Here is a 27,036-nt window from a genome sequence, read left to right as displayed (position 1 = left end):
GCCCAGTCGATAGTACTATTATTTATATTAGAGTATAGTACAATGTTATAGAAAAAGACTGGAATGCCCCTGATTAGTGATGGGACACCCAGACAACTTAAAACACTAAACAAGCTTAGGCCCAGTACATAATAACTTAAACTCAAATACAGGCTAATAAGAACTCTTATCAGTCGAACCATCAATACATAAAAAACCATCAACCTAACACTCCCCCTCAAGCTTAAGCATGGATGTCAATCATGTTTAGCTTGCCAAGAAGGTCCATGAACTCTGCTGCAGCCAACCCTTTAGTCAGTACATCTGCAATTTGCATCTCGGATGGAGTGTAAGGAATGTAGAGTTCTCCCAAGACTATTCTCTCTCTAACAAAATGTCAATCAATCTCAATATGTTTTGTCCTGTCATGTTGCACAGGGTTATTTGCAATGTTGATGGAAGCCTTGTTGTCACAATACAATTTGAGAGGACCCTCAACTTTAATACCAAGCTCATTAAGAAGGGTCTTGAACCATAGGAGTTCAGCAACCCTGTGAGCCATAGCTCGATATTCTACTTCCGCACTTGATCTAGCAACTACATTCTGCTTCTTACTGCGCCATGTGACCAGGTTCCCTCCCACAAATGTACAATATCCTGAAGTTGATTTTCTGTCTCCAACAGAACCAGCCCAATTTGCATCAGTAAAAGCTTCAATTTCAATTCTATTGTTTTTCCTGAATAGAATTCCCTTTCCTGGGCAAGTCTTCAAGTACCTGAGAATCCTTTCAACTGCTTTCATATGAGGGATCTTTGGAGAGTGCATGAACTGACTGACAACATGCACAACATAAGCAATATCTGGCCGAGTGAGGGATAAGTATATCAGCTTCCCTACCAATTTTTGGTATCTCTCTCTATCACATTAGTCCTCCCCTACTGATTCCTGTAGGCCATGATTTTGTTCTATTGGAGTATCTGCTGGCCTACACCCTATCATGCCTGTTTCCTCTAGGAGGTCAAGAACATACTTCCGCTGACATATGTAGATTCCCTCTCTTGACCTAGCACTTTCAATCCCAAGAAAGTATCTCAAATGGCCCAAGTCTTTGATCTCAAATTCCGAAGCTAAAAACTCCTTCAGTCTTTTTATCTCTTCCAAGTCATTCCCGGTAATTACCATATCATCCACATAAACAATGAGTGTCGTAAGTTTGCTATCCTGTCTCCTTATGAACAAGGTATGGTTTGCACCACTCTGAGTGTACCCCACTTTTTTCATGGACCCACAAAGCCTCTCAAACCATGCATGGGGAGATTGCTTCAACCCATATAATGCTCTCCTCAGTTTGCACACCTTTCTACCAAAGTCATAGCCTGGTCGAGGTTCCATAAATACCTCTTCATGAAGGTCACCATTTAGGAAGGCATTCTTCACATCTAGCTAATGAAGTTCCCATGAAAAATTTGCTGCTAGTGACAGTAGAACCCGAATTGTGTTGAGCTTTGCTACTGGGGCAAAGGTTTCTTTGTAGTCAATCCCTTCTTTTTGAGTAAACCCCTTTGCCACAAGTCTGGCCTTGTACCTTTCAATGGACCCATCCTCCCTGTGCTTTACAGTAAACACCCACTTGCACCCAACAGTGGTCTTCCCCTCTGGCAGATCCACTAATTCCCAAGTTCTTGCTTTCATTAGGGCTTTCATCTCTTCATTCATAGCTCCTTTCCACCTTGGATCAGACACAGCCTCTAAGTACCTAGAAGGAACATGCACAGAGAAAAGAGCAGACACAAAGGAGTGATAGGCAGGAGATAAATGTGAGTAAGAAACAAAATCAGCAATGGGGTGCCGGGTGGTGCAAGAGCGGATAGGCTTACGGAGAGCAATAGGGAGATCCAAATCAGAAGTATGTGAGTTGGAATTACCTTGGATTGTAGAGATAGATTGATCTGAGTCCAACTGGTTGCTGTCATGAGGTTGAGGGCCCCTTTTTCTTCTGTTGTATGTGAGTATCTCTTTCTGTTGCCTACTAGAGCCTTCAGGAACATCTGCAGCATCAGGAGAGGTAACTGGTGAAAGAATGGTAGGATCCATCTAATGGACGCCAAAAGGTTGCGGAATGGGTGGGCGAATTTCAAAAATTTTCCTACCTTCTCCCAACTAGGAATCATATTCCCTAAATTTAGAATACTATATTCAAGGATCCTACTTGAACCATAATCGAACCAGATCTGAACCAAAAAGCAAAAGAGAGGAATATACCTGATCCAGAGAAGCAGTATCTCCCAAAGTTGGTGTTCACGCCCAAAGAAGAAACCAAGATCCGCTCCTGCTGAAGATGACACAGTTGTGGATGGAACGGAACCAGCAGGGTGCGTCCTACACACTGGATCCTTCGCAAGAATCCTCTGGAAACTCTGAACACTGAACCTTTCTCAGTCTTTTTCGCAAGAACTGATTTCTTGACTCCCTATCGCTGCAAAGATCAAATCTTGCAAGAGGGAATGGCGGCGGTTGGAGGAGAACTCCTGGGACGAAGATGGCTGAACTGCTTCTCTTCTCTCTGGAGTCTGTATGAGATCTAATCTCAATTCGCAGGGAGTTTTCTTGCCTGCTCACCCTAGGTTCGAAATCTGATATATTTCTCTTGGGTTTCTCCTCCTTTCTTCTTGATTAAGAAACCTCCTAATTAGGAGTTATCCCAATCCAAATCTGTATTTGGATAGGGGATTATCTTAATCCTATCTGCAGATTAAGTTAGCTTACTCCTGATCTTATCAGGAGGTTACCAGATTCAAATCTAATTTGAATTTGGTCTCCTGGAGTGGATAAGGTTAAAGGCCCAATCCTTTTACTAACATTAATCTAGATTCGCCCCATAGATGGGTGATCATATCAGCCCAGCTCGAAATGGGCTTTTGGCTCATTAAGTGTTCAGTATTTAACTAGTTTCCAATCTGCTGCCCATTTGGGCTTCTTTGTATGGCATGGGACTCACGCATTGATCTACACACCAGCCACATGGGTTCGGCCCAGCTGAATTCACTGAAAAGCTCAGTGAACCCCTGAGCCCATCACATGGACCCTATGGGCCCAACACTTACATTAAGTGGTCCCTGGGCCAAGCCATCTTATAAAAACCCAGGGACTGTGGGTAGGTGCAAGATTAGCCCATCAGGTATTATCCTAAATGGTCTTACACTTAACCTCTCAGCCCTTAATGATCAAGCACTGCCCGACAAGAGAGGACCTCTCGCTCGGCTGCAAGGAACAGTGTCGCACTCTCTACTCACATGGTTCCCGGGAATTAAAACCATTTGCAAACATTTCGAAACCGTACATATATATATATAAATTAATTTTGCAACACAAAATTCCAACGATTGAAATCAACTGCCGGCAGTTTGGTTTCCATCAGAGAGAGTGCATTCCCGATCATTACCTTTGTCCGACAAAGGGGCTGATCCTGTCACTATGATCACCCACTCAGATGAATTCTCAGACTGTCCCAACATACCCAGGTTTTGATCCCCATCTAAGGATCTCACTGATTGGCATATCAAAGACAGCCTGATCCGACACCTAGTGAAGTATCATAATCGAGTCTAGGGGTCAGGTGTAACTTTCCAGTTTTGCCCATCTATCTCCAAGGTCCAGGACAATACTGGAAATCTGGTCCAGTTCAAGGATTCGAGTAATCCCATACTGCATGTTCCTTGGGTCTTACCCTGGTGGCCGAGACAGGCCATCCCAACACTTGGTGGCACACCAGTATCAGCCTTGGCAGGATAAATCTCCCCAGACTTATCCAATGGCTGTGAACATTTAAAACTAACACGAGTCTCTATAAGTGTCCAGTTTTAGGGTCTTACACAGAATTGTACCAAACAACATGAATCAAACATGCACTTTATTTATTTCCACTAAATAACAAAAGTACATCAAATCGGATTGAAGCTAAGGGCATACAAAACTGTCTAACAACCGGCACAGTGGGAGCCTCATTGGGTTGACCCGGAATGCCACAACAAGGAGTAGAAGAAGAAGATAGAAGACCCGAGGCAGATAGGGGAACAAAAAAGGAGGGAGAATGAGAATCCTCTTCCATCCCACTAGTCTCCCCCTGAAGAGGATTCTGAGAAGACTGAAAATAGGGTTGAGACTCAAAGAAGACCACATCTCTGGTGACATACTTTCTCTTGGAGACAGGGTCATAACACTTGTAACTTTTTTGTGTAGGAGAGTACCCCAAGAATATTCCCTTTGTAGCCTTAGGATCCAGCTTGGTCTTCTTTGGATCCTTCACATGTATGAAACATATACAGCCAAAGACCCGAGGAGGAAGGGGAAAGTCTGGAAGAGTGGGACACAAAACAGAGAAAGGGGTTTTCATACGCAACACCTTAGATGGCATCTGATTTATCAGATATGATGCAGTAGGTACAGCTTGAGACTAGTATTGCTTGGGGACTTTGTGCTGGAATAGTAAGGCTCGAGCTGTCTCCAATAGATGCCTATTCTTGCACTCAGCAACCCCATTCTGCTGAGGGGTATTAGCACAGGATGATTGATGTAATATGCCAGCATCTTCCATGAATAAGTTCAAGGATTTTTCAAAATATTCAGCAACATTATCTGTCCTGAATTGTTTAATCTTCTTATTAAACTGCGTTTCAATCATCTTGCAAAATGCCATAGTTATCCTTGGTACTTCATCCCGTCGTTTTAACAGGTAGATCCATGTACATCGAGAGTAGTGGTCAATAAAACTGATGAAGTAATGGAAGCCATCAATAGAAACAATGGGTGAAAGGCCCCAAACATCAGAATGAACCAAATCAAAAGGAGCACAAATTTCATTACTGGAAATTGGGTAAACAGTTCTACATTGTTTTGACATTTGACATACTTCACAGATTAAACTCTGACTTGAAATGCCCTTAAACAATTCGGGAAACAACATTTCTAATGAAGAGAAAGACACATGACCTAGCCTAGCATGCCAAAGATGCAACCTAGCTATTGACTCCACACTCTCCAGACTACTAGCAGCAGATGCTTGTAAGGCTGAACCGATGTCTGCATCAAAATAGTAGAGGCCTCCATACTCATGACCGCTCCCAATCGTTCTCCTCATCAATCTGTCCTGGAAGACACAATGAGTAGGAAAAAAAGTTATACTACAGTTCAAATTTTTGGTAAGTTTTGAAACAGACAAAAGATTTGAGGTAAGACTGGGAACATGTAGAACTGATTTAAGAGAGAGGTCCTTGCTTAGGTCACCCCTTTCCAGAGATGGTGGAGAAAGACCCGTCAGCAACTCTCATCTTATCCTGACCAGACAACAGATGATATGAAGAGAATAGGGAGGACATATGTGTCATGTGGTCAGTTGCACCGGAATCAATAACCCAAGAAGTAGAGTCAATAGAGCTAGTGGCACTGAAGGCAGAGACTGTACCTGATCTGGCAAGAGAGGTGGAAGCAAAAGAATTTTTCCTTAGACGGGCTAATGCTCGGCTAAGGACCTCTACCTCACTAGCAGTGAAGCCCAAAGCACCAATTCCAGAGGAATCAGCAACCTGTCCCATAGGAGAAGAAGACACTGTTGGTATATTCTGTGAGTTGTCACCATTGTTGCTGGTGACAAGATTCCCACTTGTCGCATAACCCTTCTGTTGTTTCTTGTCCTTTCTTAATGCAGCTAGCTTCAGGTGAGGATACAGAACCCAACACTTTTCTTTTACATGTCTCTCACTACCACAATGAGTGCACTTGAGGTGCTTCTTTTCTGGATGTTTGTTTCCCTTGGTAGAAACCAGGGCTGAATGTTCTCCAAATTGTTCAGTTGGTTGAATCTGAGAGTTAACTTGCATCTCCTTTCTCCTGACTTCTTCATTCCTCACCAGATAATAAACATGGTGTAACTCGGGCAATTCATCTCTCCCTAGAATTTGTGACCTTATACCCTCCTACACTGGGTCCAGACCAGCCAAGAACTTGAAGGCTCTGCTCTCTTCAATCTGCTTATCATGTCTCTCCTTGTCCCTGGCATTTTCCCAATCTAATATCAAGTGAGGGTCAAGTTCTTCCCAAAGACCTTCCAGAGTTGCAAAGTATGTGGCAACTGTCATATCACCTTGCCTTAAGGCAGCAATGTCTTGATTCAATCTGTAGATTCTAGCATTGTTTTTCTTTTGTCCATAGGTCTTAGACACCTTTTCCCAAATCTTGGCTGTTGTAGGAAAGTGATGAACAGTCCTGGCAACCCGAAGAGTCATAGAGGCAAGCAACCAGGACATAACTGTGGCATTCTCCTTGCGCCACACAGCATACTCTGTACTGCCAACCTCAGGTTCCTTCTTGCTCCCATCTAGGTAGCCTGTGAGATCACGGCTGAAGTTGTATTCATCCAGTGGCACACTTGTAATCTGCAAGCTGTGCAGATTAGGGTTTTCCAGATTTGAAGACCTTGCCGCAGGTCTGTTATCCCTAGAAGAAACCTCTCCGGATACTGAAGACATCTTGACTACAGCCTCTGTGTAGATGACACTGATTAAGACTAGCCAAAGCAGTTCTGAAGGTTCTGAACCAGTTCTGAGGCAGGTTCTGATTAGCCGAAGTGATCACAGCAGGTTCTGAAGCAGTTCTGAAGCAGGTTCTGATTAGCCGAAGTGATCACAGCAGGTTCTGAATCAGGTTCTGATTAGCCAAAGTGATCACAGCAGGTTCTGACAGCTCTCAACACAGTTTCAGACTTGCCGAGACTGTCACAGTTCTGAAGCAGTTCAGTTACAGCAGCAAGTGAGGTGTTCTGGGCTGGTAACCGACCTGAAACTAAGGGCTCTCCACTATTGTGCTATGCAGACTCCACTTGAACTTCGAGTACTGCAACTGTAAAGAGAGTGCCCCTCCTTACGGCCAATACTAGGACTGCTGAAATCAGTCCTCAACTAGGTCTGTCCTATACAGACCTCTCTTAGCAGTCAAATAGCTGCTAACTACTAGAAACAGTCTAGTAGGACATCAGCTTCTGGGTCTTACTTCCCTTGCGCCCTACAACCAAGGGAAACTCTAGGTTCGAACCTTGTGTTGTTCTCCTGCAACCCTAGGGTTTCACAGCAGCAACCAAGATGAAAAAAGAAGAAAGACAGCAGGAGAGAGGAGATGGCGTCGGCTGTAACCAGGAAGGTGCTCAATGCTCTGATACCATGAAAGCTGAAATGCTGTAGCCGAAGTAGCAGAAGAGAGAAGGAGACCAAGAGATGCTGAGAATGTCGAACTGAATAGCCCAGTCGACAGTACTATTATTTATATTAGAGTATAGTACAATGTTACAGAAAAAGACTGGAATGCCCCTGATTAGTGATGGGACACCCAGACAACTTAAAACACTAAACAAGCTTAGGCCCATTAACACAAGCCCAGTACATAATAACTTAAACTCAAATACAGGCTATAAGAATTTTTATCAGCCGAACCATCAATACATAAAAAACCTTCAACCTAACATGAGTCACACAGCTTTAATCACATTTAAATTGTCTCACACAGTTTTCTCATTGGATAGGTTGTCAAATAAACTTATATAGTATCAAACTCGGGTTTTAGCAAGGAGCTTAACCTTATAATTTAATCTATGATGGTCTTGTTAAATATGTCTTGAGACTGAGGGCTGTTACATTATTTCCAAGAGAAATGGTTGATATCTGATACTTCTTGTTTTCATCAGTTCAGAAAATTTATTCATAATAAAGGAACATGTTTCATTTTTTTTGGTTATTACCATCCTTCTTTTTACAATCCTTGGAAAATACTATTGCAGGGAGGTTGTCAAGTCTTTCATTCAAGGTTTTCTTTCTGGAATTGCATTGAAAATATTCCTTCTTGTACTCCCAAATATACTGATGACCATGTCCAAGATAGAAGGTCATACATCTCTGTCATCTTTGGAGAGGAGGTCAGCTGGGAAGTATCACCTATTCGTACTTGTGAACATATTTCTTGGGAGCGTAATCACAGGAACCGCTTTTCAACAGCTCTATCAGTTTATCAACCAACCTCCACATGAGTAAGCTACGGTTATCCTTTATCAACAAGAAATCCTCTCCTTGCTAACACACTCAGAGAGAATTACTAAAGCTTTTTAAGGATGTTGCTCTGTATGAACTATTGTTGGAAACTGGAGTATGTTAATTTTAAAAGCAGCAATTGTCTTTGATACATCTAGATCGAATGCATCATGGGTAATATGTATTTCATAATAACATAATAGGAATCAGGGATCTTGTTCAGTTCTTGCAAGCATTCTTCTAATTTTTATGAAATTCTAATATGAGAAATTGGATTTTTTGCAGAATTCCAAAAACAGTTGGTGTCACCATCCCTATGAAAGCCACATTCTTTATTACTTATGTAATGGTTGATGGTTGGGCTGGAATAGCTGCAGAGATTCTTAGATTGTTTCCATTAATTGTATTCCACCTAAAGAATACATTCTTAGTGAAGACAGATGAAGAAAGAGAAGAAGCAATGGATGCTGGGAGCATAGATTTTGCTTCATTTGAACCTCAGATACAATTATACTTCTTGCTTGGCTTTGTCTATTCAGTAGTGACACCTGTCATTCTCCCTTTCATTGTCATCTTCTTTGCTCTGTCCTATGTGGTTTTTCGTCATCAGGTATGTTAGCTGGTGGAGTTCATTGATAAAGTTCCTTGAAAGCACTGACTCATGTGAAATACATGGAAAATAATTCATAGTTGAAGGAATTTCCTATGGTATTTTCTGTGTTTGTGAGCTACAGTATTTTAGAGTTACATGAAAGGTAACTCTAAAATACTATAGCCCACAGCCCCATTATTTTAACTATTTTCGGTGAATTTCTTTAACAATCAAGATGGTTAAGGCTAAAGTGTCATTTTCTCTTCATTTCATTTTTCTTCTCTTTTCTTACAAGTGGAAACTGGACATCTAATTTATAGCTTCAATTCTCATATTGTTTTTCTTTTTTGTCATACTTGGGGTTTGGATCTATTAGTAACAAACAATGCTAAGTACATCATATTTTTGTACCACCTGTCCTCAACACTTGATAGGTTCTTTTTTGGGTAAATTTCAACACTTAAGAGATATTTTGGGGTAAATTTCAACACTTGAGAGATTTTTTTGGGTAAATTTCAACACTTGGGAGTTTTCAAAAATCTGTGAAGAAATTCATATTGCTCATTTGTTGAGGGCATGTGGTAAACTATGTTGTGCTTACCATTGTTTGTTACTGGTAGATCCATAGTCTCATACTTATGGATCTATTCGTTATCCAATTTCTGAAGAGAATTTCTAGGCAAAAGCTTCTTTCTGCTAAATTCGAATGAAAACAAATTAGGGAAGTCAGAGAAATCCTATGAAACTTATAAGCACCAATTCTTCTTTTTATGGCAGTAATTTATAAGGACCAATTCTCCAATTCTACCTAGTTTGGAAACATATAAAACTCCCATTTTAATGCTCAAATCTTGCATTTGACTTTCATATTTTTCCAAAATTTTTCTTCATAAGGAGAGGTGGTTGTCAAGAGTATATATTTGGCAGAAATAATGTATATAACTTGAGACTCTTAGATTGTATTATTTTATTTTCTTCAGCATATGATAATGGCTTAAATAAATTAAACGGAGCTCTGTACTTGCTCCATTCCCCCTTCTCTATTTTGTGTTTTTTTTTCCTTCTTTTCTTTCAATAAACCAATCATCATTGGTTTGTTTCCAAAAATGTTTCCCACTCTTAGTTGGACATGTTATCCATGCTTCTTATAACAATACTACTTTAAATTATCCTTTTCTTAAAAGTATCCACTTAAATCTCCACCCCCCACCAATTAATACCTCTGGTTGATGTTGCACCTCCCCCTCTAACCCATAACATCCTACATCCCTATAATCTTCCCTCTATTTATTCTTACTTTTTCTCTTCTCCTCACTTTTCTCCTATTAAGTATCTGTTAAACAAATATTCACCACTAATCTCTTTATGGTACAATTAAGCATACAATTAATTAATAATAAATCATATAAATAAAAATCAATTATGATATATTAATTAATAATAGATTAACTAAAACGTTATAATATTATTAATTTAAGTTAAAAATTAACTATTAATAAATTATAGTAATATTTGATTAGATTAGGGGCATAATTTTCAAGGCATCAAGGCGAAGCTAGGTCATAGGGGCACCTTGCCACCTAGTCGCCGAGGTGACGAGATTTTTAAAGTAAAAAATATAAATCCTAGGGTAGATCCCTAGGTTTCATAGTAATAAGTAGTGATCTTTAACTAATAATCACCATAATTCTCATGAAATAAGTATCCCTAGAAGAAACCTCTCCGGATATTGAAGACATCTTGACTGCAGCCCCTGTGTTGATGATACTGATTAAGACTAGCCGAAGCAGTTCTGAAGCAGGTTCTGGCTAGCCGAAGTGATCACAGCAGGTTCTGACTAGCCGAAGTGATCACAGCCGGTTCTGAAGCAGTTCTGAAGTAGGTTCTAACTAGCCGAAGTGATCACAGCAGGTTCTGACAGCTCGCAACACAGTTTCAAACTTGCCAAGACTGTCCCAGTTCTGAAGCAGTTCAGTTACGGCAGCAAATGAGGTGTTCTGGGCTGGTAACCGACCTGAAACTGAGGGCTCTCCACTACTGTGCTATGCAGACTCCACTTGAGCTTCGAGCACTGCAACTATAAAGAAAGTTCCCCTCCTTACGGCCAATACTGGGACTGCTGAAATCAGTCCTCAACTAGGTCTGTCCTATACAGACCTCTCTTAGCAGCCGAATCGCTGCTAACTACTAGAAACAGTCTAGTAGGACATCAGCTTCTGGGTCTTACTTCCTTTGCGCCCTACTACCAAGGGAAACCCTAGGTTCGAACCTTGTGTTGTTCTCCTACAACCCTAGGGTTTCACAGCAGCAACCCAGACAAAAAAAAAAAAAAGAGAAGAAAGACAGCAAGAGAGAGGAGATGGGGTCGGCTGTAACCAGGAAGGTGCTCAATGCTCTGATACCATGAAGGCTGAAATGCTGTAGCCGAAGTAGCAGAAGAGAGAAGAAGAGCAAGAGATGCTGAGAATGTCGAACTGAACTACCCAGTCGACAGTACTGTTATTTATAGTATTACAGTACAATGTTACAGGAAATGTCTGAAATGCCCCTGATTAGTGATGGGACACCCAGACTACTTAAAACAGCAAATAAACTTAAGCCCATTAACACAGGCCCAGTACATAACAACTAAAACACAAATACAGACTAATAAGGACACTTTGCAGCTGAATCATCAATACATAAAACCCTTCAACCTAACAATCTGCACCCTTTGTTTCTATTTTGTATGATTTTGACTCATTGAATGCTTTGTCATCAATTGCCGAGAAAGATCTTCTCGTCTTCTTTTGCAAGCAAGTTTGTGGTTCAGTACCTGCGTCTATGACCCCCCTTCCTCCTGGTTCGGATCCTTCACCCATCTCAAATAAACCTATAAGTGACATTCCTGTCCTCTTGTTCCCTTAGGTCATTCTACCCGTATATGTAGACCACCTGACCGCTATGGTTTTCCTTTAGACCATAGCTCCTTTTACGTTGTTTTGTCTTCCACAGATATTCCCCTCTCATACCAATAGGCCATTAGCAGCCCTCGATGGAGAGATGCCATGGATGCAGAAATTCAAGCTTTGCACAAGAACGACACTTGGGACCTAGTTCCAGCACCTTCAGATGGCTTTGTTATTGGGAGCAAATGGGTCTACTCCATCAAGTTGAAATCTGATGGGTCTCTGGACCGATATAAAGCTCGACTCCTGGCCCAGGAGTATACGCAGGAGTATGGCATCGATTATGAGGAGACATTTGCCCCAATGGCCAAGATCACTACAATCCGTGTTCTCTTAGCCCTCTCTGCTAAACACTCTTGGACTATCTTTCAACTAGATGTGAAAAATGGTTTTCTACATGGGCACCTAAAAGAGATTGTATATATGAAACCTCCACCAGGGTACTGTAGAGATCCCTCCCTCGTCTGCCAGTTGAAGAAATCTCTCTATGGGCTAAAGCAAGCTCCTCAAGCTTGGTTTGAAAATTTCAGAGATGTTGTGTAAGCCGGGTATAACCAGAGTGCTTCCAATTACTCTGTCTTTGTGTAGAAAAGGCCCCAATTATTATGATTCTCCTCCTGTATGTGGATGACATGTTGACTAGAGATGATATTGAAGGAATTCAAGAGCTCAAGTCTCTTCTTCACAATTCCTTTCACATGAAGGATTTAGGCCCTCTTACCTATTTTGGGGCTTGAAGTTCAAAGGAATTCCCGATGATATTTCATTTTCCAACACAAGTATGCCTCTGATCTTGTCTAGTTGGCCAGTCTTACCGACGATAAACGGGTAGACACTCCCTTGGAGCTGAATGTCAAATTGTCCAAGTCAGAAGGTCCCTTGCTTCCTGATGCCTCCCTTTATCGACAAATTGTGGGATCTCTCATCTATCTCACCATGACTTATCCTGGCATTTCACATGGGTGATTCTCTAATCTCATGGAAATGCAAGAAACAACAAACTATTTCCAAGTCCTCTACGGAAGCAGAGTATAGGGCAATGTCATCTGTTTGTAGCAAAATTGTTTGGCTTCAATTTTTATTTTAGGAATTAGGTCATTCCTCTCCCACCTATCCCTCTGTATGTAGATGTTAACAGTTGTTTATGTTCTCAGGTTTAGTACCGCAAGGGTACTATTGTAATTTTCTCTTGTCTTTATGTTGTACGACTGGGTCAGTATAAATAATAATACTAACTCTCGCCCACTGAGTTAAGGAGGGCTCTCAGTCCACTTGAATCTCCTCTCTTCTCTCCCTCTCTATTCTCCTCTCCTCTCTTCTCTTCTCTAGTTCTTGCTCAACATGGTATCAGAGCAAGTCGTCCAGGCCTGAAGGGTGGTGTCAAGCAAACCTGTTGTTCAATGTCGAGCAGATGGTCTTCTTCATCTTCTAGTCCAGAAGTTATAGAGACTCTTCATCTCCCAGAGCTGGCTCCATCGAACTGCTAATCTGGAGTACTCAGTTCGACCCAGAAGTCATAGAGACCTTTCATCTTCTAGAGTTGGCTCCATCGAACTGCTAATCTAGTGTACTCAGTTCGACCCAGAAGTCATAGAGACCTTTCATCTTCCAGCCCAGAAGTTGCATCCACCGTCTGTTTGACTGTAGAGAGGCTATCTCTTGAGGTTTGTAGAGGGAGTTCTAGCTTACAGAGAAGCTATCTTCTGAAGTTAAAAGAGGTACTGGTCATCTACCCTTTGGCTGCCCTACTGATTGACTGGTTATTGATTGAATGTTCAGCCGATTGATGGAGTTGACTGTATTCCTTAACAAGCTGCTGTATTCAACTGAGTTTTTTTTTATTCCTTCAACCCTATGATGGACTGTTGATGCCCTGAAGCTGATGTTGTATTGATCTTATTGATTGACTGTTCGGCTACCCTGTTAATCTCAGTGACTGTTTGGCTATCAGGCCAGCCGATTGTGTGGTGAACTCCACCATCTTTTTCATTCTGTTGGGAGGTCATATGACCTCGGTTCATTTGTAGGTCATTCAGACCTCGTGATGTACTGCAACTGCAGTATTTTTTTAGTTTCCTAAAAGGATTGTAGGTCGTACAGACCTGTTCCAGTGTTGCATCAACAGGGTTCAGTCTTTACTCCCAGTGCAACCGTAGGTCAGAAGGACCTATTTTCAGCAATAGCCTTGTACGGCAGTATTCATTTGGTTCCTCTTTTTTTAATCCCGATATCATGAGTAGTGAAGATTCAGCCACATCTAGAGTTTCCTCAATGCTGAATGGAATGGGTGGGGGTGACCTATCTTTTCCTATGGCTGTTGTCCCTCTTGATGGTTTAAATTACCTAGAGTGGTCAAGAGGGATCAAATTATACATCACTGCAAGGGGGAAAATAGGCTATATAAATGGAAAATCAAAGAACCACCCTCTGGGAATGCTGAATATGATAGATGGGATCAGGAGAACAGTATGGTTATGTCGTGGCTCTTGATCTCTATGCAACCACAAATAAGAAAAAACTTCATGTGGGCTGAAACTGCAAATGAGATCTGGGAACAAGCAAAATCTACTTATTCAGAATTGCAACACTATGCCAAAATTTATCGATTGCACGCAGCATCATCCACTTGTAGACAGGGGGAGAGGTCTTTATCTGCATATTACTCTGACTTGACCTCTGTCTAGAAAGAGTTGGACCATTACCAGAGTGTGGATTGGAAGTGTGATGAGGATGCAAAAATGTACAAGCAACTTGTCTCCCAACAAAGGGTGTTTGCCTTCTTACATGGTCTGAATCCTATGTATGAATCTATCAGAGTTCAGATTCTCAGCTCTAAGGATCTCCCATCAGTTCAAGAAGTCTATGCCCTTGTACAATCTGAAGAGAGCAGAAGAAGTTTGATGAACAGTCCTGGTGGGGATGCAGTTGTGTTGGTAGCAAAAGGGGGTGCTTCTACTAGTGTGGGATCTTCTTCTAGGAAAGGAGATCTCCAAAAAAAAACAGAAGATAAGGATAAATTGTGGTGCACTCATTGTCAGAAATCCCGACACACCAAAGATACCTGTTGGGATCTTCATGGGAAACCAAAATGGGCTCAAGATCTGACTAAGAAGCAAGGTTCTGAGGTGAATAAGAGGCCCGGACAGCAAGGTACGAAGAAACATCACATGGCCAACATGGTTACTCGGGAGAATCAGCCCTCCACTTCTACTGTGACCCAGACACATCTCACTGGATCTGACCCGAGGGAGGATATTATAAATTCCTTCCGTGACCATTTAGAGCTCTATGGTAGAGCACTTCGTCAGATGGATGCTCCTCCCCCAACCTCATTTGCATCTACGTCAGGTAACCCTGCCACAACTTTCCATGTTACTTCTCACACCCCTGACTCTCCATGGATCATTGATTCTAGAGCGTCAAAACACATGGCTGGTACATCCTCTTACTTTCAAACCTATCACCTTCTTTCTGGAAGAGACAAGGTGAGACTAGCCGATGGATCATATACTTCCATAGCTGGTCAAGGAACCCTATCTCTTCCTCTTGGTTTTACCCTTTCTAATGTCCTTCATGTTCCAAAATTTCCCATTAATTTGTTCTCCGTTAGTAGTGTTACTAATTCCTTGAATTGCTCAGTGATCTTTTTCCCTTCTCATTGTGTGATTCAGGATCTGGCCTCGGGGAGGACGATTGGTAGGGGACGTATGGTTGATGGACTTTACATGCTGGAGAATAAGGCTGGTCTTCATGTTACAGAGTCTATGAGTCAGTCCTGCAAGAAGAGAGTCTATTTATGGCATTGTCGTCTAGGTCATTTGTCTTTTCAGTCTTTGAAAGTTGTATTCCCATAACTGTTTAAGTCAATGTCTGTTTCTGATTTTTCTTGTCAAACGTGTCAGTTAAGTAAACATTGTAGAACTCAGTTTCTTCAAAAAAAATAGTAAATCTGAATCTCCTTTTCACATTGTTCATTCTGATGTATGGGGCCCTGTTACTTTACCATCTGAGAGTGGCTAGAAGTATTTCATTACCCTCATTGATGATTATTCTAGATATACTTGGGTATACCCGATGCGAACCAGGGAGGAAGTACCAAAAATCATTCAAAATTTCCAGCGGATGGTCTTTACTCAATTTCAGACTGAAATTCAAAATTTTCAATCAGATAATGCCAAAGAATTTTTTCATAGTGACCTCATAGAATTTTTTGCTTCGTGTGGTTCTCTTCACCGTAGCTCTTGTGCTTGCACGCCACAACAAAATAGTGTGGCCGAACAGAAGAACCGGCATCTCCTTGAAGTGGCTCAGGGTTTACTACTTCATATGAATGTCCCCAAACGTTTTTGGCTTGAAGTTGTTCTTTGTTCTACTTACCTTATAAATCATATGACCTCTCGTTGGTTAGAGTACAATGCCCCACATCAACTTCTCTTTCCTAAGGCTCCCCTTCTTTCTATTCCTCCTCGTGTCTTTGGTTGTCGGTGTTTTGTCCAAAATCTGTTTCCCACCTGTGGGAAATTGGATTCTCGTGCTATCCCTTGCATATTTCTTGGTTACTCCTTTACTCAGAAGGGATACCGTTGTTTTGATCCTGTTTCTCGGAAATTCTATGTCTCCATGGATGTTTCTTTCTTTGAAGATGAGCCTTTCTTTCCTGTTTCTCCTCAGGGGGAGTGTAGACATGAGGAGAAACTGGTTCAGCTTCCTCCTCTTCCTAATTCTTCGCCATTGGCTCAGTCTCCTCTTCCTAATCCTTCTTCCCCTTCTCTTCCTGACCCTCCGCCTTTTCGTGTTTTTTCTCGTCGTCGCAAAGGCCAACCAAATTCAAGAGTTGTGGAAAATCCGGAAGTTGTACCTCCAGTGCCACCAGACTCCTCGGGGGAGGATCATACTCACTCAGGTATTTTGGCTCCCAATGATGTCCTTGAATCTATTGAAAATGATCCCTCTGCTGCTAATGACCTTGACCGTCCTATTGATCACATGAAGGGTGTTAGATTATGCAACACTAAACATCCCATTTCTAACTTTGTTTCCTATGAGAACATTTCACCCTCATTCCGTGCTTTTCTTACTTCCATTGACAATGTTCCTATCCCTAAGAATGTGGCAGAAGCTCTTTCAATTCCTGAATGGACAAATGCCATGAAGGAAGAAATTAATGCCCTTCATAAGAATGGCACATGGGATCTTGTTGATCTTCCTAAGGGAAAGGTTCCAGTTGGATGTAAATGGGTGTTCACTGTCAAACATAGGGCTGATGGAACAGTGGAGAGGTACAAAGCTCGCTTAGTGGCAAAGGGGTTTCCTCAAGTGTATGGAGTAGATTATGTTGAAACTTTTGCTCCTATTGCCAAGATGAACTCCATTAGAGTCCTTTTCTCCCTTGCTGCTAATTTGGACTGGGATTTACATCAGCTTGACATCAAGAATGCTTTCCTGAATGGTGACCTTGAAGAGGAACTTTACATGATTCAACCCCCTGGGTTTCTGGCTCAAGGCAATGAACAAAAAGTGTGCAAGTTGAAGAAGTCTTTATACGGGCTGAAACAAACACCAAGAGCTTGGTTCAGCAAATTCCATGTGGAAGTTCAGCAGAAAGGATACAAGCAATGTCAATCAGATCACACACTATTTGTGAAAAGAGGAGAAGGTAAAATTACTACCCTAATTGTATATGTAGATGACATAATTGTTACTGGTGACTGGGAGGATGAAATTCAAAGGTTGAAGTTCTTTCTTGCCACTCAGTTTGAAGTGAAGGATCTAAGACCTTCCAGATACTTCCTTGGAATTGAAGTTGCCCGATCAAAGAAGGGTATCTTCATCTCTCAAAGGAAATATGTCCTAGATTTCCTTCAAGACACAAGGAAGATGGGGGTGAAGCGAGTTGACTCTCCCATTGACCCCAACCATAAATTAGGTGACAGTCGAGGTGAACCTCTCAAGGATGTGAAACAGTTTCAGAGGCTTGTAGGGAGGTTGTTATACCTTTCTATGACTCACCCAGACATTGCATATGTTGTTGGTGTCCTCAGTCAGTTCATGCATGCTCCTAGGTCCTCTCATCTTGAAGCAGCAGAGAGAATCCTCCGATATCTAAAGAAGTATCCGGGTGCTGGTTTGTTATTTCAAAAGCACGGACATTTAAAAGTTGAGGTTTATACAAATGCAGATTGGGCTGGATCCCAAAGTGACAGAAAGTCTACCAGTGGCTACTGCACATTTATAGGAGGGAACCTTGTTACATGGAGGAGTAAAAAGCAAAATGTTGTGGCTAGATCCAGTGCTGAAGCTGAATATCGTGCTATGGCCCATGGGGTAGCTGAAGGCATGTGGATAAAGAATTTGTTGAGTGAGTTGGGCTTCTTAGTGGACAAACCTATGTCTCTATTCTGTGATAACAAAGCAGCTATAAACATTGCTGCCAATCCGGTGCTACATGATAGAACAAAACACATTGAAGTTGACAAGCATTTTATCAGAGAGAAAGTCATCATAGGAGAAATGTGTGTACTCCCTATTTCAATTATGAGAACCAACTTGCAAACATCTTTACAAAGGGTCTAAACCATTCCAGACATCGTGATCTGTGTGACAAGTTGGGCATGATTGATATCTATGCTCCAACTTGAGGGGGAGTGTTAACAGTTGTTTATGTTCTCAGGTTTAGTACCGCAAGATGAAGGAAGATTTGGCCCGACCTCGTAATCACTCAACACGTGGCAAAGGCAAACAGCTCGGCACAGCAGCGCACCCAGGGCGCAAGCACCAAAGGGAGGAAACCAGCAGTCCGAACTCCCCACAAGGAGCCCGAACTCCCCACCAGCAATCCGAACAAGGAGCCCGAACTCCCTACGAGGAGCCCGAACTCCCTACTAGGAGCCTGAACTCCCTACGAGGAGCCCGATCTCCCTACTAAGAGCCCGATCTCCCTACTAAGAGCCCGAACTCCCTACGAGGAGCCCGAACTCCCTACTAGGAGCCCGAAACTCCCTACGAGGAGCTCGAACTCTCCCTTAGGCCCCGAGCCACACAAGGCAATAACCCGAACTGGCCCGCTTCATGGCAGTTCGGGACACTCCCCTATCCGAACTCAAGACTTCACCTTGCTCGCCACTCCAGCACTTCGCCTCCAGGATGCCGAACTGAACAAACGTACCATACCTGACACCGAGGAGGTCCGTATCCAAGGGCGGCGCACCTGACTGACTTGGGATCTAACGCTTGACAGCCACACTTCAACGGTCACCTGCCACCGTCATCGCCAGTCGCAAAGACGGCTCCGACAAAAGGGAGCAGTGGCGGTTCTGTCCAGCAGAGGGGATGACACCCGAACTGGCAGGAGCCCAGAGGTAATCATACCCGACCTGACAGAAGCTTAGGAGTGAGTGCACGAGGTGGCTATAAAAGGCTCCCTACCCCCCAAGAACAAGGTATGTGAACTTTGCGCCATCTGGTTTTATCTTGCCTAAGAATTCTAACTTGAGCTTCGGAGCATTCATACCGGGTTCCCCCCGGAGCTTCCTCATCTTCTCTGTTTCAGGCTCCCTATAGCTTCATTTAGAGGCAAGGTCGTTGACAGCTAGGACCAGCCGGATTGCGCACCATCAGGTACTATTATAATTTTCTCTTGTCTTTATGATGTACGACTGGGCCAGTATAAATAATAATACTAACTCTCGCCCACTGAGTTAAGGAGGGCTCTTAGTCCACTCGAGTCTCCTCTCTTCTCTCCCTCTCTATTCTCCTCTCCTCTCCTCTCTTCTCTAGTTCTTGCTCAACAGTAGACAACACTAGTGTTATTATGATTGCCTCTAATCATGTCTTTCATGAAAGAATGAAGCATATTGAGGTGGATTGCCACTTTATCCGCTACCTATTTCTTGCGGGCTCTATCTCTCCCCCTCATGTTGCCTCCAATATGCAAGTTGCAAACATCTTCACAAAGGCCATGTTGAGATCCAGACAATTATTCCTTGTAAGCAAACTGATGTCCATGCCTTTGCATCAGTTTGAGGGGGAGTGTGAAGGGTCTCATTGATGTACCATATTAATGTAGTCCCTATTGTATTGTATCTCTTATTTTGTTGTTATTTTCTCCTTAGCCCTACAAGGGCTTTTCTATAAACATTCCTATTTCATTAATCTATATATTGAGGCTCTTGGAGTTGGGCCGAACTATTCAGTTCTTCACCCCAGAAATTTGTCTTCTCCTCTTTGGTATGAACTGCTTGTTTGGCATGACCAACATAGCTCACAACCCAGTTCGGCATGATAGGACAAAACATATTGAAGTTTACTAGCATTTTATAAGAGAAAGGGTAGCTTCCGGAGAAGTTTGCCTTCCTTTTATTGCCTCAGAGCAATAGTTAGCAGATGTTTTGACCAAGGGTGTCCCCAAGGCAAAGTTACAACATTGTGTAAGCAAGCTGGGCAGCATGATAATGGGCCGAATGGGCCTTAGTTTCTTTGTTTTTTTTATGTTTATGACTTGTGTTAGTAGGTAGTGCGCCTTAGTTATGGGCCTGATTTCTCTTTTTTTTTTATTGTTTTTTATTGTATCTTTAGCGATGGATGCCCTACTAAGGGCATGTAATTGTCCTTATTTTTTACAACAAAAGAATAAAAGAGATCATTGAGGGCTGAAGAGAGGTTTTGAACTACTCTCTCTTCTTCTTCCTTTTCTTCTATCTTCTTCCTCCATCACTTCTCTCTCTTCAATCTCCTTTTCTCCCGTTTCTTTTCTTTTAATTTAGATTATTGCAGGTGTGATTTACAACTAAAATATGTACAAATTTCATTTACAAATCTATAAATACATATTTTATACATGACATACATGTGTATAAATAATTAGAAAAAATATATGTTTTATATAAATATAATACATATATGTATGTATTTGTTCCGGCGGGCTTGAGCTACCCAAGGCTTCAATCCAAGCCCAACCCACATTTAGGTCAGGCCTGAGTTATTTTTCCCAATCCCAGCCTGCACTCGAAAAACTCAGGCCAACCTATGCAAAAACTCGGATTGGGTTGGGTTGGTCTTGGGTTGAGCCTGCCCAAGTTGCACTTATACTCTTTATACTTTGTGTATGTGTGTGTGTGTGTGCATGCGTTTGTGTGTGTCTATATATTCCAATCAGCAATATAGATAAGGGTAGGTAAGGTTTATTATGATTCCATCTTTTTGAGGGTCACATGCCCATTTCTTCTAATATTTGAAGAACTTGTGTTCAACATCTAGCATTAACTCTATAAATATTTATCTTACATATTTATATTTGAATAACAAAGGCAACACTTTACCCTACATATTAGTGTTCTAAGTACCAAACTTAATGCTTTTTTGTAGAGAAACAAGCATGTAATGGGAGTGAGGGCATTATTGTAATTCCATTGTTTTTTGTATTAAGGAGATGATAATGGGATAAGTGGCCAATTAGGCTAACACTCTTTTTCCTAAAACTTATCTTTCTTCCTCTTTTTCCCTTTTTTTCTTCTTTCTCGTTATTCCTTGATCTAACATTGAACTGCACATCTGGTGAGTTGCAAGTTGGTAGTAGAGCAAGAAGAGATCATCAAGACAACATAGGGGGGTTTAGCTTTTCTTCTGTTGATGTCATCATCCGTACAGGTGGTGTCAGTAGCTGTGTGGACTGGTATTTTCAACCCATCATTGACATGGATGGTCAAATCAGTAACCCAGTGATCTAGTCAAAATCCTGGTTCAAGTCAACTCCTAACCTGTTATATTACAAAAAGTTGTTGACTCACTCAACAACCCATCAACCCTTTTGAAGGTGGATGAAGGTTTGTCTAAGGCTATATGTATGCCATTAGGAAACTTATTTAGTGCTGAAATTTCTAGAGAGAGACAAAAAAAATTCAATACCTAGGGATTGAAATGGGGTTTCTTCAAACTGATTTAGAGGGATGTTTAGGTTGGTGAACTAACAGAGGAGATTGAATTTGAAGGGGTCTTGAGAAGGTTTGGTACAAAAAAGATAGAAAGTTTTCAAAAGAAAAATTAAAAACTTTTGAAAACTAGGGTTTTAAATGGAAATTTTGAAAAGTTTTTTAGTGGGATGAAGAAGAATCTTAGATATGGGGGATGGCTGAACAAACCTTGTTTTCACTAGGATTTGATTGGGATGATCTGGAGAGAGAAGTCTCTCTCTCTCTAGAAAAGGTGTGTGGATGTTGAGAATTGAAGGGAATTGAGAGGAGGCTTACCTAGGATCAATTTACTCCTTTAGCTGATGATAAATGATAACTTTTGGTTGCCTTTTTTATGAGGTCTTTTTTGGCTGTTAGTGGATGAATTAAAAAAAAATATTGAAAGAAAAGAGAAGAAAAGCCCAAGACACATTCCTGCAGTTCCTAGAATCACTCCAAGGCTTTTAGGAATCACTCACCAAAAGTCACATAGTATAGAATAATTAACCATGATTTATTTTTGCAACCTTATGCGCATATATAGATTGTTTAGGATCAGCTGAACTCCTTAAACTAATAAAACTGAAAATTACAGTTCTGCCGTTCAGACTCTAATAAAAGACTAAAACCTCATAAACTAAACCAATGACTTTGAAATTTTAAATACAACTAAACTGTGACCATACAAACCAAAATAATAGGCTGGACCCAACATACATTGATCAAAATGACCAAGATACCCGTATGATAAGAATCAGCTCATTTTCCAAGAATAATATTCCTGCCAAATCAGCAGTGTGGTTGGTATTTTTCTCCTTCTATAATATGTCCTTAAGGATCTGTATGATCTCCATCAATGCTTACATGCTGATACTTTCAACTTCATAGGTAAATTAGTCATATATGCTGAGTGATGATAGTGTTACTTTAGTTTCTTTGTTTTTTTTTATCTGCTTTAAAATTTAAATAATGCCAAATTAATTAAAGTTCGGTTTAACTGTTTTTAATATTTCTCATTAAGATATTTTACCAAATGCTATGAATGTATTTCTGTTGACCAAGCATATAAGGATATTTTCAGGAGTTATGACAATTAACCTATATGACAACAAGCTGACCAATTTTCTGCTTTAAAATTTAAATAATGCCAAATGAATTAAACTTCTGTTACTGTTTCTAATATTTCTAATTGAGATATATTACCAAATGCTATGAATGTATTTCTGTTGACCAAGCATTAAGGGTATTTTCAGGAGTTGTGACAATTAACCTATGTGGCAACAAGCTGACCAATTTTCTTTTGAACACCTTGCTCATGGATTTTTTTTTCCCATTTTCAAAGATTATCAACGTATATGATCAGAAATATGAGAGTGGGGCAGCATTCTGGCCAGATGTACATCGCCGTTTGGTTATTGGGTTGATCATTTCACAACTCCTGCTAATGGGATTGATGGGCACAAAAGGAGCTGGCCTAGCATCATTACTCATTCCAGTTCCTGTATTGACCATTGGGTTCCATAGGTTCTGCAAAGTTCGTTTTGAATCAGCATTTGTGAAATTCCCTTTACAGGTTAATAATCCTTTATTGCTATTCACACAGATAAATCTGCAGTGTCTTTGATCCTGCATATTCTTTGCCTTGAATCCTTGATATGTTTAAACGGTGCAGCAGAAGCACTGGTGTTGTCATAAAAATAAAGCTGACACAGTTTAGATCTATCTCTTTTAAGATGGGAAAAAGAGTAATTCCTAGCATAATGATCCTTTTCCATTACAGAGAGATGCCAAATGATAAAAGGACAAAAATTAGACCTGGAATTTTTGTGCAAATGCGGAGAGTCTAGGGGTTTACATCTTATCACATCACAGTCAGGACCGCACAAGCATCTTCCTATTGGTGCATGTAATCCTTTGGTCCAAACGTATGGAAGATGGTTTAAAAGGATTTGCAACCATGAGATGGTTATACCTGCATAGAGGAAGTTTTATGTTGTCCTTGTTGTGAATGGGAAACTAGACAAAACTGAAGGAAATTGATAATATGTTACATGCGTATTATGTGATTGCATTTACTTTTCTACTTGTGATATTAATTTCTGTTATGCCTGACAACAGGATGCAATGAGAAAGGATACATTAGAGCGTGCAAAAGAGCCCAAATTTAACTTGAAAATCTACCTCCAGGATGCATACATGCACCCAGTCTTAAAGGACAACCAATCGGAGAGGTCATCATCCATTAATGAGGAAGAGTACAATCAACCTGTGCAAACCAAGAGAAATTCTGCTTGGAGTACACCCAATCGGGAACAACATGGTTCTCAAGCTGGTTCAATGTATTTTCCATAGTCCATATTATCCTGAGGATTCCTTTTGTTTTGTGTGTGTGTGTTAGTGTGGAGTCTTAGGGTGGGCCTTGGCGTAATGGTTTGGTTGTTACATTGCGACTTAGGTGACCAGGGTTCAAATCTTGGAAACAGCCTCTGTATTTGCAAGAGGCTGCATAAAGTTGTCTCTCCCCAGACCTTCATTGGATAGTAACATGCAAATATAAGAGAGATATTCTCAATATACAGAGTAGTGAAGCAGTGTGGGGTCTAGATCTAGCAAGTAGCAACATTACATTGATAGCAAATTATCATTGTTAGGAAATGGAAAATTGTATAAAAAAACCATAGATACACGCACTTACCACGCACATCAGAGGAGCGAGAGGTTCTTTTGGCAACATAGAGGTGCTGTTCTACGAATCCTCCTGTCTGAGTGAAGACTGTATCTATATGATGCAATCAGTAAACCTTATTTGAATTATTTCTATTTAATCGTATATCACAAAATAGAAAAAAAGGAGAGAGAGAGAGAGAGAAGGGACTTGTGCAGCTTGAAGGTAGGACAAGAGATGAAAAACAAGGAAAGATAAATCTATTATACATACAAAATAGAGTTGTTCATTACTCCTCTTGATTCCCCAGGTTTTGTGATTATTTTTTGAATTTTTGGCTCAATTTGGAAGGAGTACAAATATAAATATGTACAGTGCAAATACATACAAAATAATATAAATTACAAGGTTTTGCATTCTACATATTTGTATATTTGTATTTGTACTCCTTCCAAACTGAGCCTTTGGGAAATAGAAAATAGCAAACTCACAATCGATTCAGTTCCATTTATGCTAGGAAAATGAATCTAATCATTCTTATATGGAATATTGGGGCATTGTGGTGTTTCAAATTTTATTTTGAATTTTTGAAAAAAAAAATAGAAAACATTCAATTTGGGGTCATTTCAACTCACCCACAATCACTTCAGTTTCTTTTTTATGGAAATTGAATCTTATTTTCAAGAATCACAAATTATTGTCTTATAGAGACTTTTTGCAGGTAAGAAGCTCGTGTTTATCTTCGCATGCAGGAGGGATGGTTTTAAATTTTAATGGAGGGAAAATTGAAGACGACCAATCCTAGTCCAGAGGTATTCCATTGGGTGAGCTGCCAATTATGTGCATCATGGACGAAAGGACCTTTTGTCCATCCTAGATTTACTGAATAGAGTCTTGTGGTGTTTAATCACATTGAACTTTCTTTCTTTAATTTCTTTTCTCTTTCCCATCCCTTTGATATGCTTGTATCCAAATACCATCTCATTAGTATTCAATTTTAATGAAATTTTGGCCATCATATAAATATTGGGTGTGTTATAATAAATTTAATTAAAACTTATCAAAATATTATTTATTAATAAAAGGAACTAGAAATGGATTTGATATTATATATCACTAGTGTAAGAGTATATGCTATGTGTGTGTAAATATTAATCATATATGACATAAGGCACTTGGATTTAATTTTATGATTTATACGGGACTCAAGGTAAGTATCTGCTTCATATAATATAGACTAGTGTACAAGCACATTGCACATGCAAGTAAAATATTAACCTTATATGAAATTCTGATTTAAGTCGTTTAACTTTTATCATCTGTACCAAAATCAATGCAAGTATATGCATTATATGGTATAATATAAATATAGATGATAAAATGAAATAACTAACAATTTTTTGAGACACTTAGTAAATTATAATCAACATCCAAAATATACACCAACCTTGCATGCTTAAATGCATATAATCAGATCTTACGTGATCATACCATACTGCAATGGATCAATCCTTGATTGTATTTAGGATAAAAAGAAGAGGAAAATCCTCAACCATGTTATAGATGAATCAATTTTGGATTCCATCTTAGATAAAAACGGATGTTGTTTATAGCCCTAGATGAGACATGGAATGTTAGTACATGTATTTGTAAAGATCACAATTTAATTTCCAATTTGTATTGTTAACCAATTTTTCCACTTTCTCTTTTTTTGGTGTGGATTTTACAGACACCCTGTTTTTGCGTTTCTTAGTCTTTTTGCAGCATTTTGAGTTTCAAGCATTCTTTAAATAACCTCTCAATTGACCTAGGGGTATTTTTTGAATTTTATAAAAGTTGGGGCCTCAAGGATCCGAGACCATAGGTATGTCGAGCCCAAAAAATCAAACCTAACGACACCAAGATCATCCAAATCCAACACCATTTACCCCTTCATCCCAAGACCCAAAGTTGAAACCGATTTTGATCATCCGATCGGAGTCATTTTGATCATAAACCTCATTTTACATCAAATTGGAAATCCAAAACCATAGGTATATAGAGCCCAAAAATCTAAACCAACAACACCAATATCACCCGATTCCAACACCATTTACCCCTTCATCCCAAGACCCGAAGCCGAAACCAATTTTCATCATCCGATCAGAGTCATTTTGATCATAAACCTCATTTCATATCAAATTAGAAATCCAAAATCATAGGTACATAGAGCCTAAAAATCCAAATCCAACCACACTAAGATTACTCGAGTCCGACACCATTTACCCCATCATCTCAAGACCCGAAGCCGGAACCGATTCTAATCGTCCGGTCGGGATCATCTTTGATCTGAACCCTATTCCTTATGAAATATGGAATTCAACCTTTTAAGTGGATGGATCTTGAAATTCCAAGTCCAACGGCACCAAGATTGTTCAATTCTGACGTCGTTAACCCCTTCATCTCGAAACTCGAAGCTAGACTCGATCCGGGCCCTCCGTTTGGAATCCTCTTTATAGAAACTTCAAGCCTAGGGCATCCCATGACCCAAAGTTCCTCTTCTAAAAGCATCTTAAAAATCTAAGATTTGATCAGCTAAGAGTCTCTAATCAATCAAGTCAATCACCTAAGCTTGGAATGTCCAATTTAGGTAAATTGGTGAAATCTTCCATTCTTTGTCTTGATTGATTGAAAGGATCTCATCCAAACCTATCTTGAGAGCCCATTCTCTCAATCAATCTCCCTCTAAAACCCTTTAATCATCAGCCATCGATCTCTTTTATCTCCCATCTCAGCCTTCCATTCCCCTCTCAAAAAATTTATAAATACCACCCCTTTTCTCACATCCTAGGC

At 40.4% G+C, this 27,036-nt stretch overlaps 1 protein-coding gene across 5 annotated transcripts in view; it reads left to right on the top strand.

Moving 5' to 3' along the window:
• Nucleotides 1-25,230, top strand: part of LOC104612727 (hyperosmolality-gated Ca2+ permeable channel 1.7-like) — a 141,564-nt gene extending 116,334 nt beyond the window's left edge. For 3 of the 5 annotated variants that reach the window (XM_088902554.1, XM_088902552.1, XM_010280284.3), the window contains 5 exons: nt 7,806-8,051; nt 8,338-8,662; nt 22,882-23,112; nt 23,658-23,878; nt 24,926-25,230. In XM_088902554.1, the coding sequence (XP_088758680.1) occupies nt 7,806-8,051; nt 8,338-8,662; nt 22,882-23,112; nt 23,658-23,878; nt 24,926-24,929 (1,027 nt within the window). In that variant the 3' untranslated portion in view covers nt 24,930-25,230. Of the gene's footprint in view, nt 1-7,805; nt 8,052-8,337; nt 8,663-22,792; nt 23,113-23,657; nt 23,879-24,925 lie in introns of those variants that run through there. The other 2 variants (XM_088902553.1, XM_088902555.1) reach the window with 2 other exon arrangements.
• The last annotated feature ends 1,806 nt before the right edge of the window (nt 25,231-27,036 follow it).

Source organism: Nelumbo nucifera, chromosome 4 (genome assembly GCF_055504915.1).
Source record: "Nelumbo nucifera cultivar China Antique chromosome 4, China Antique-T2T, whole genome shotgun sequence".
Taxonomy (NCBI): domain Eukaryota; kingdom Viridiplantae; phylum Streptophyta; class Magnoliopsida; order Proteales; family Nelumbonaceae; genus Nelumbo; species Nelumbo nucifera.
The sequence above is the reverse complement of the archived record's forward strand: the minus strand, read 5'-3'. Positions and strand labels throughout refer to the sequence as shown.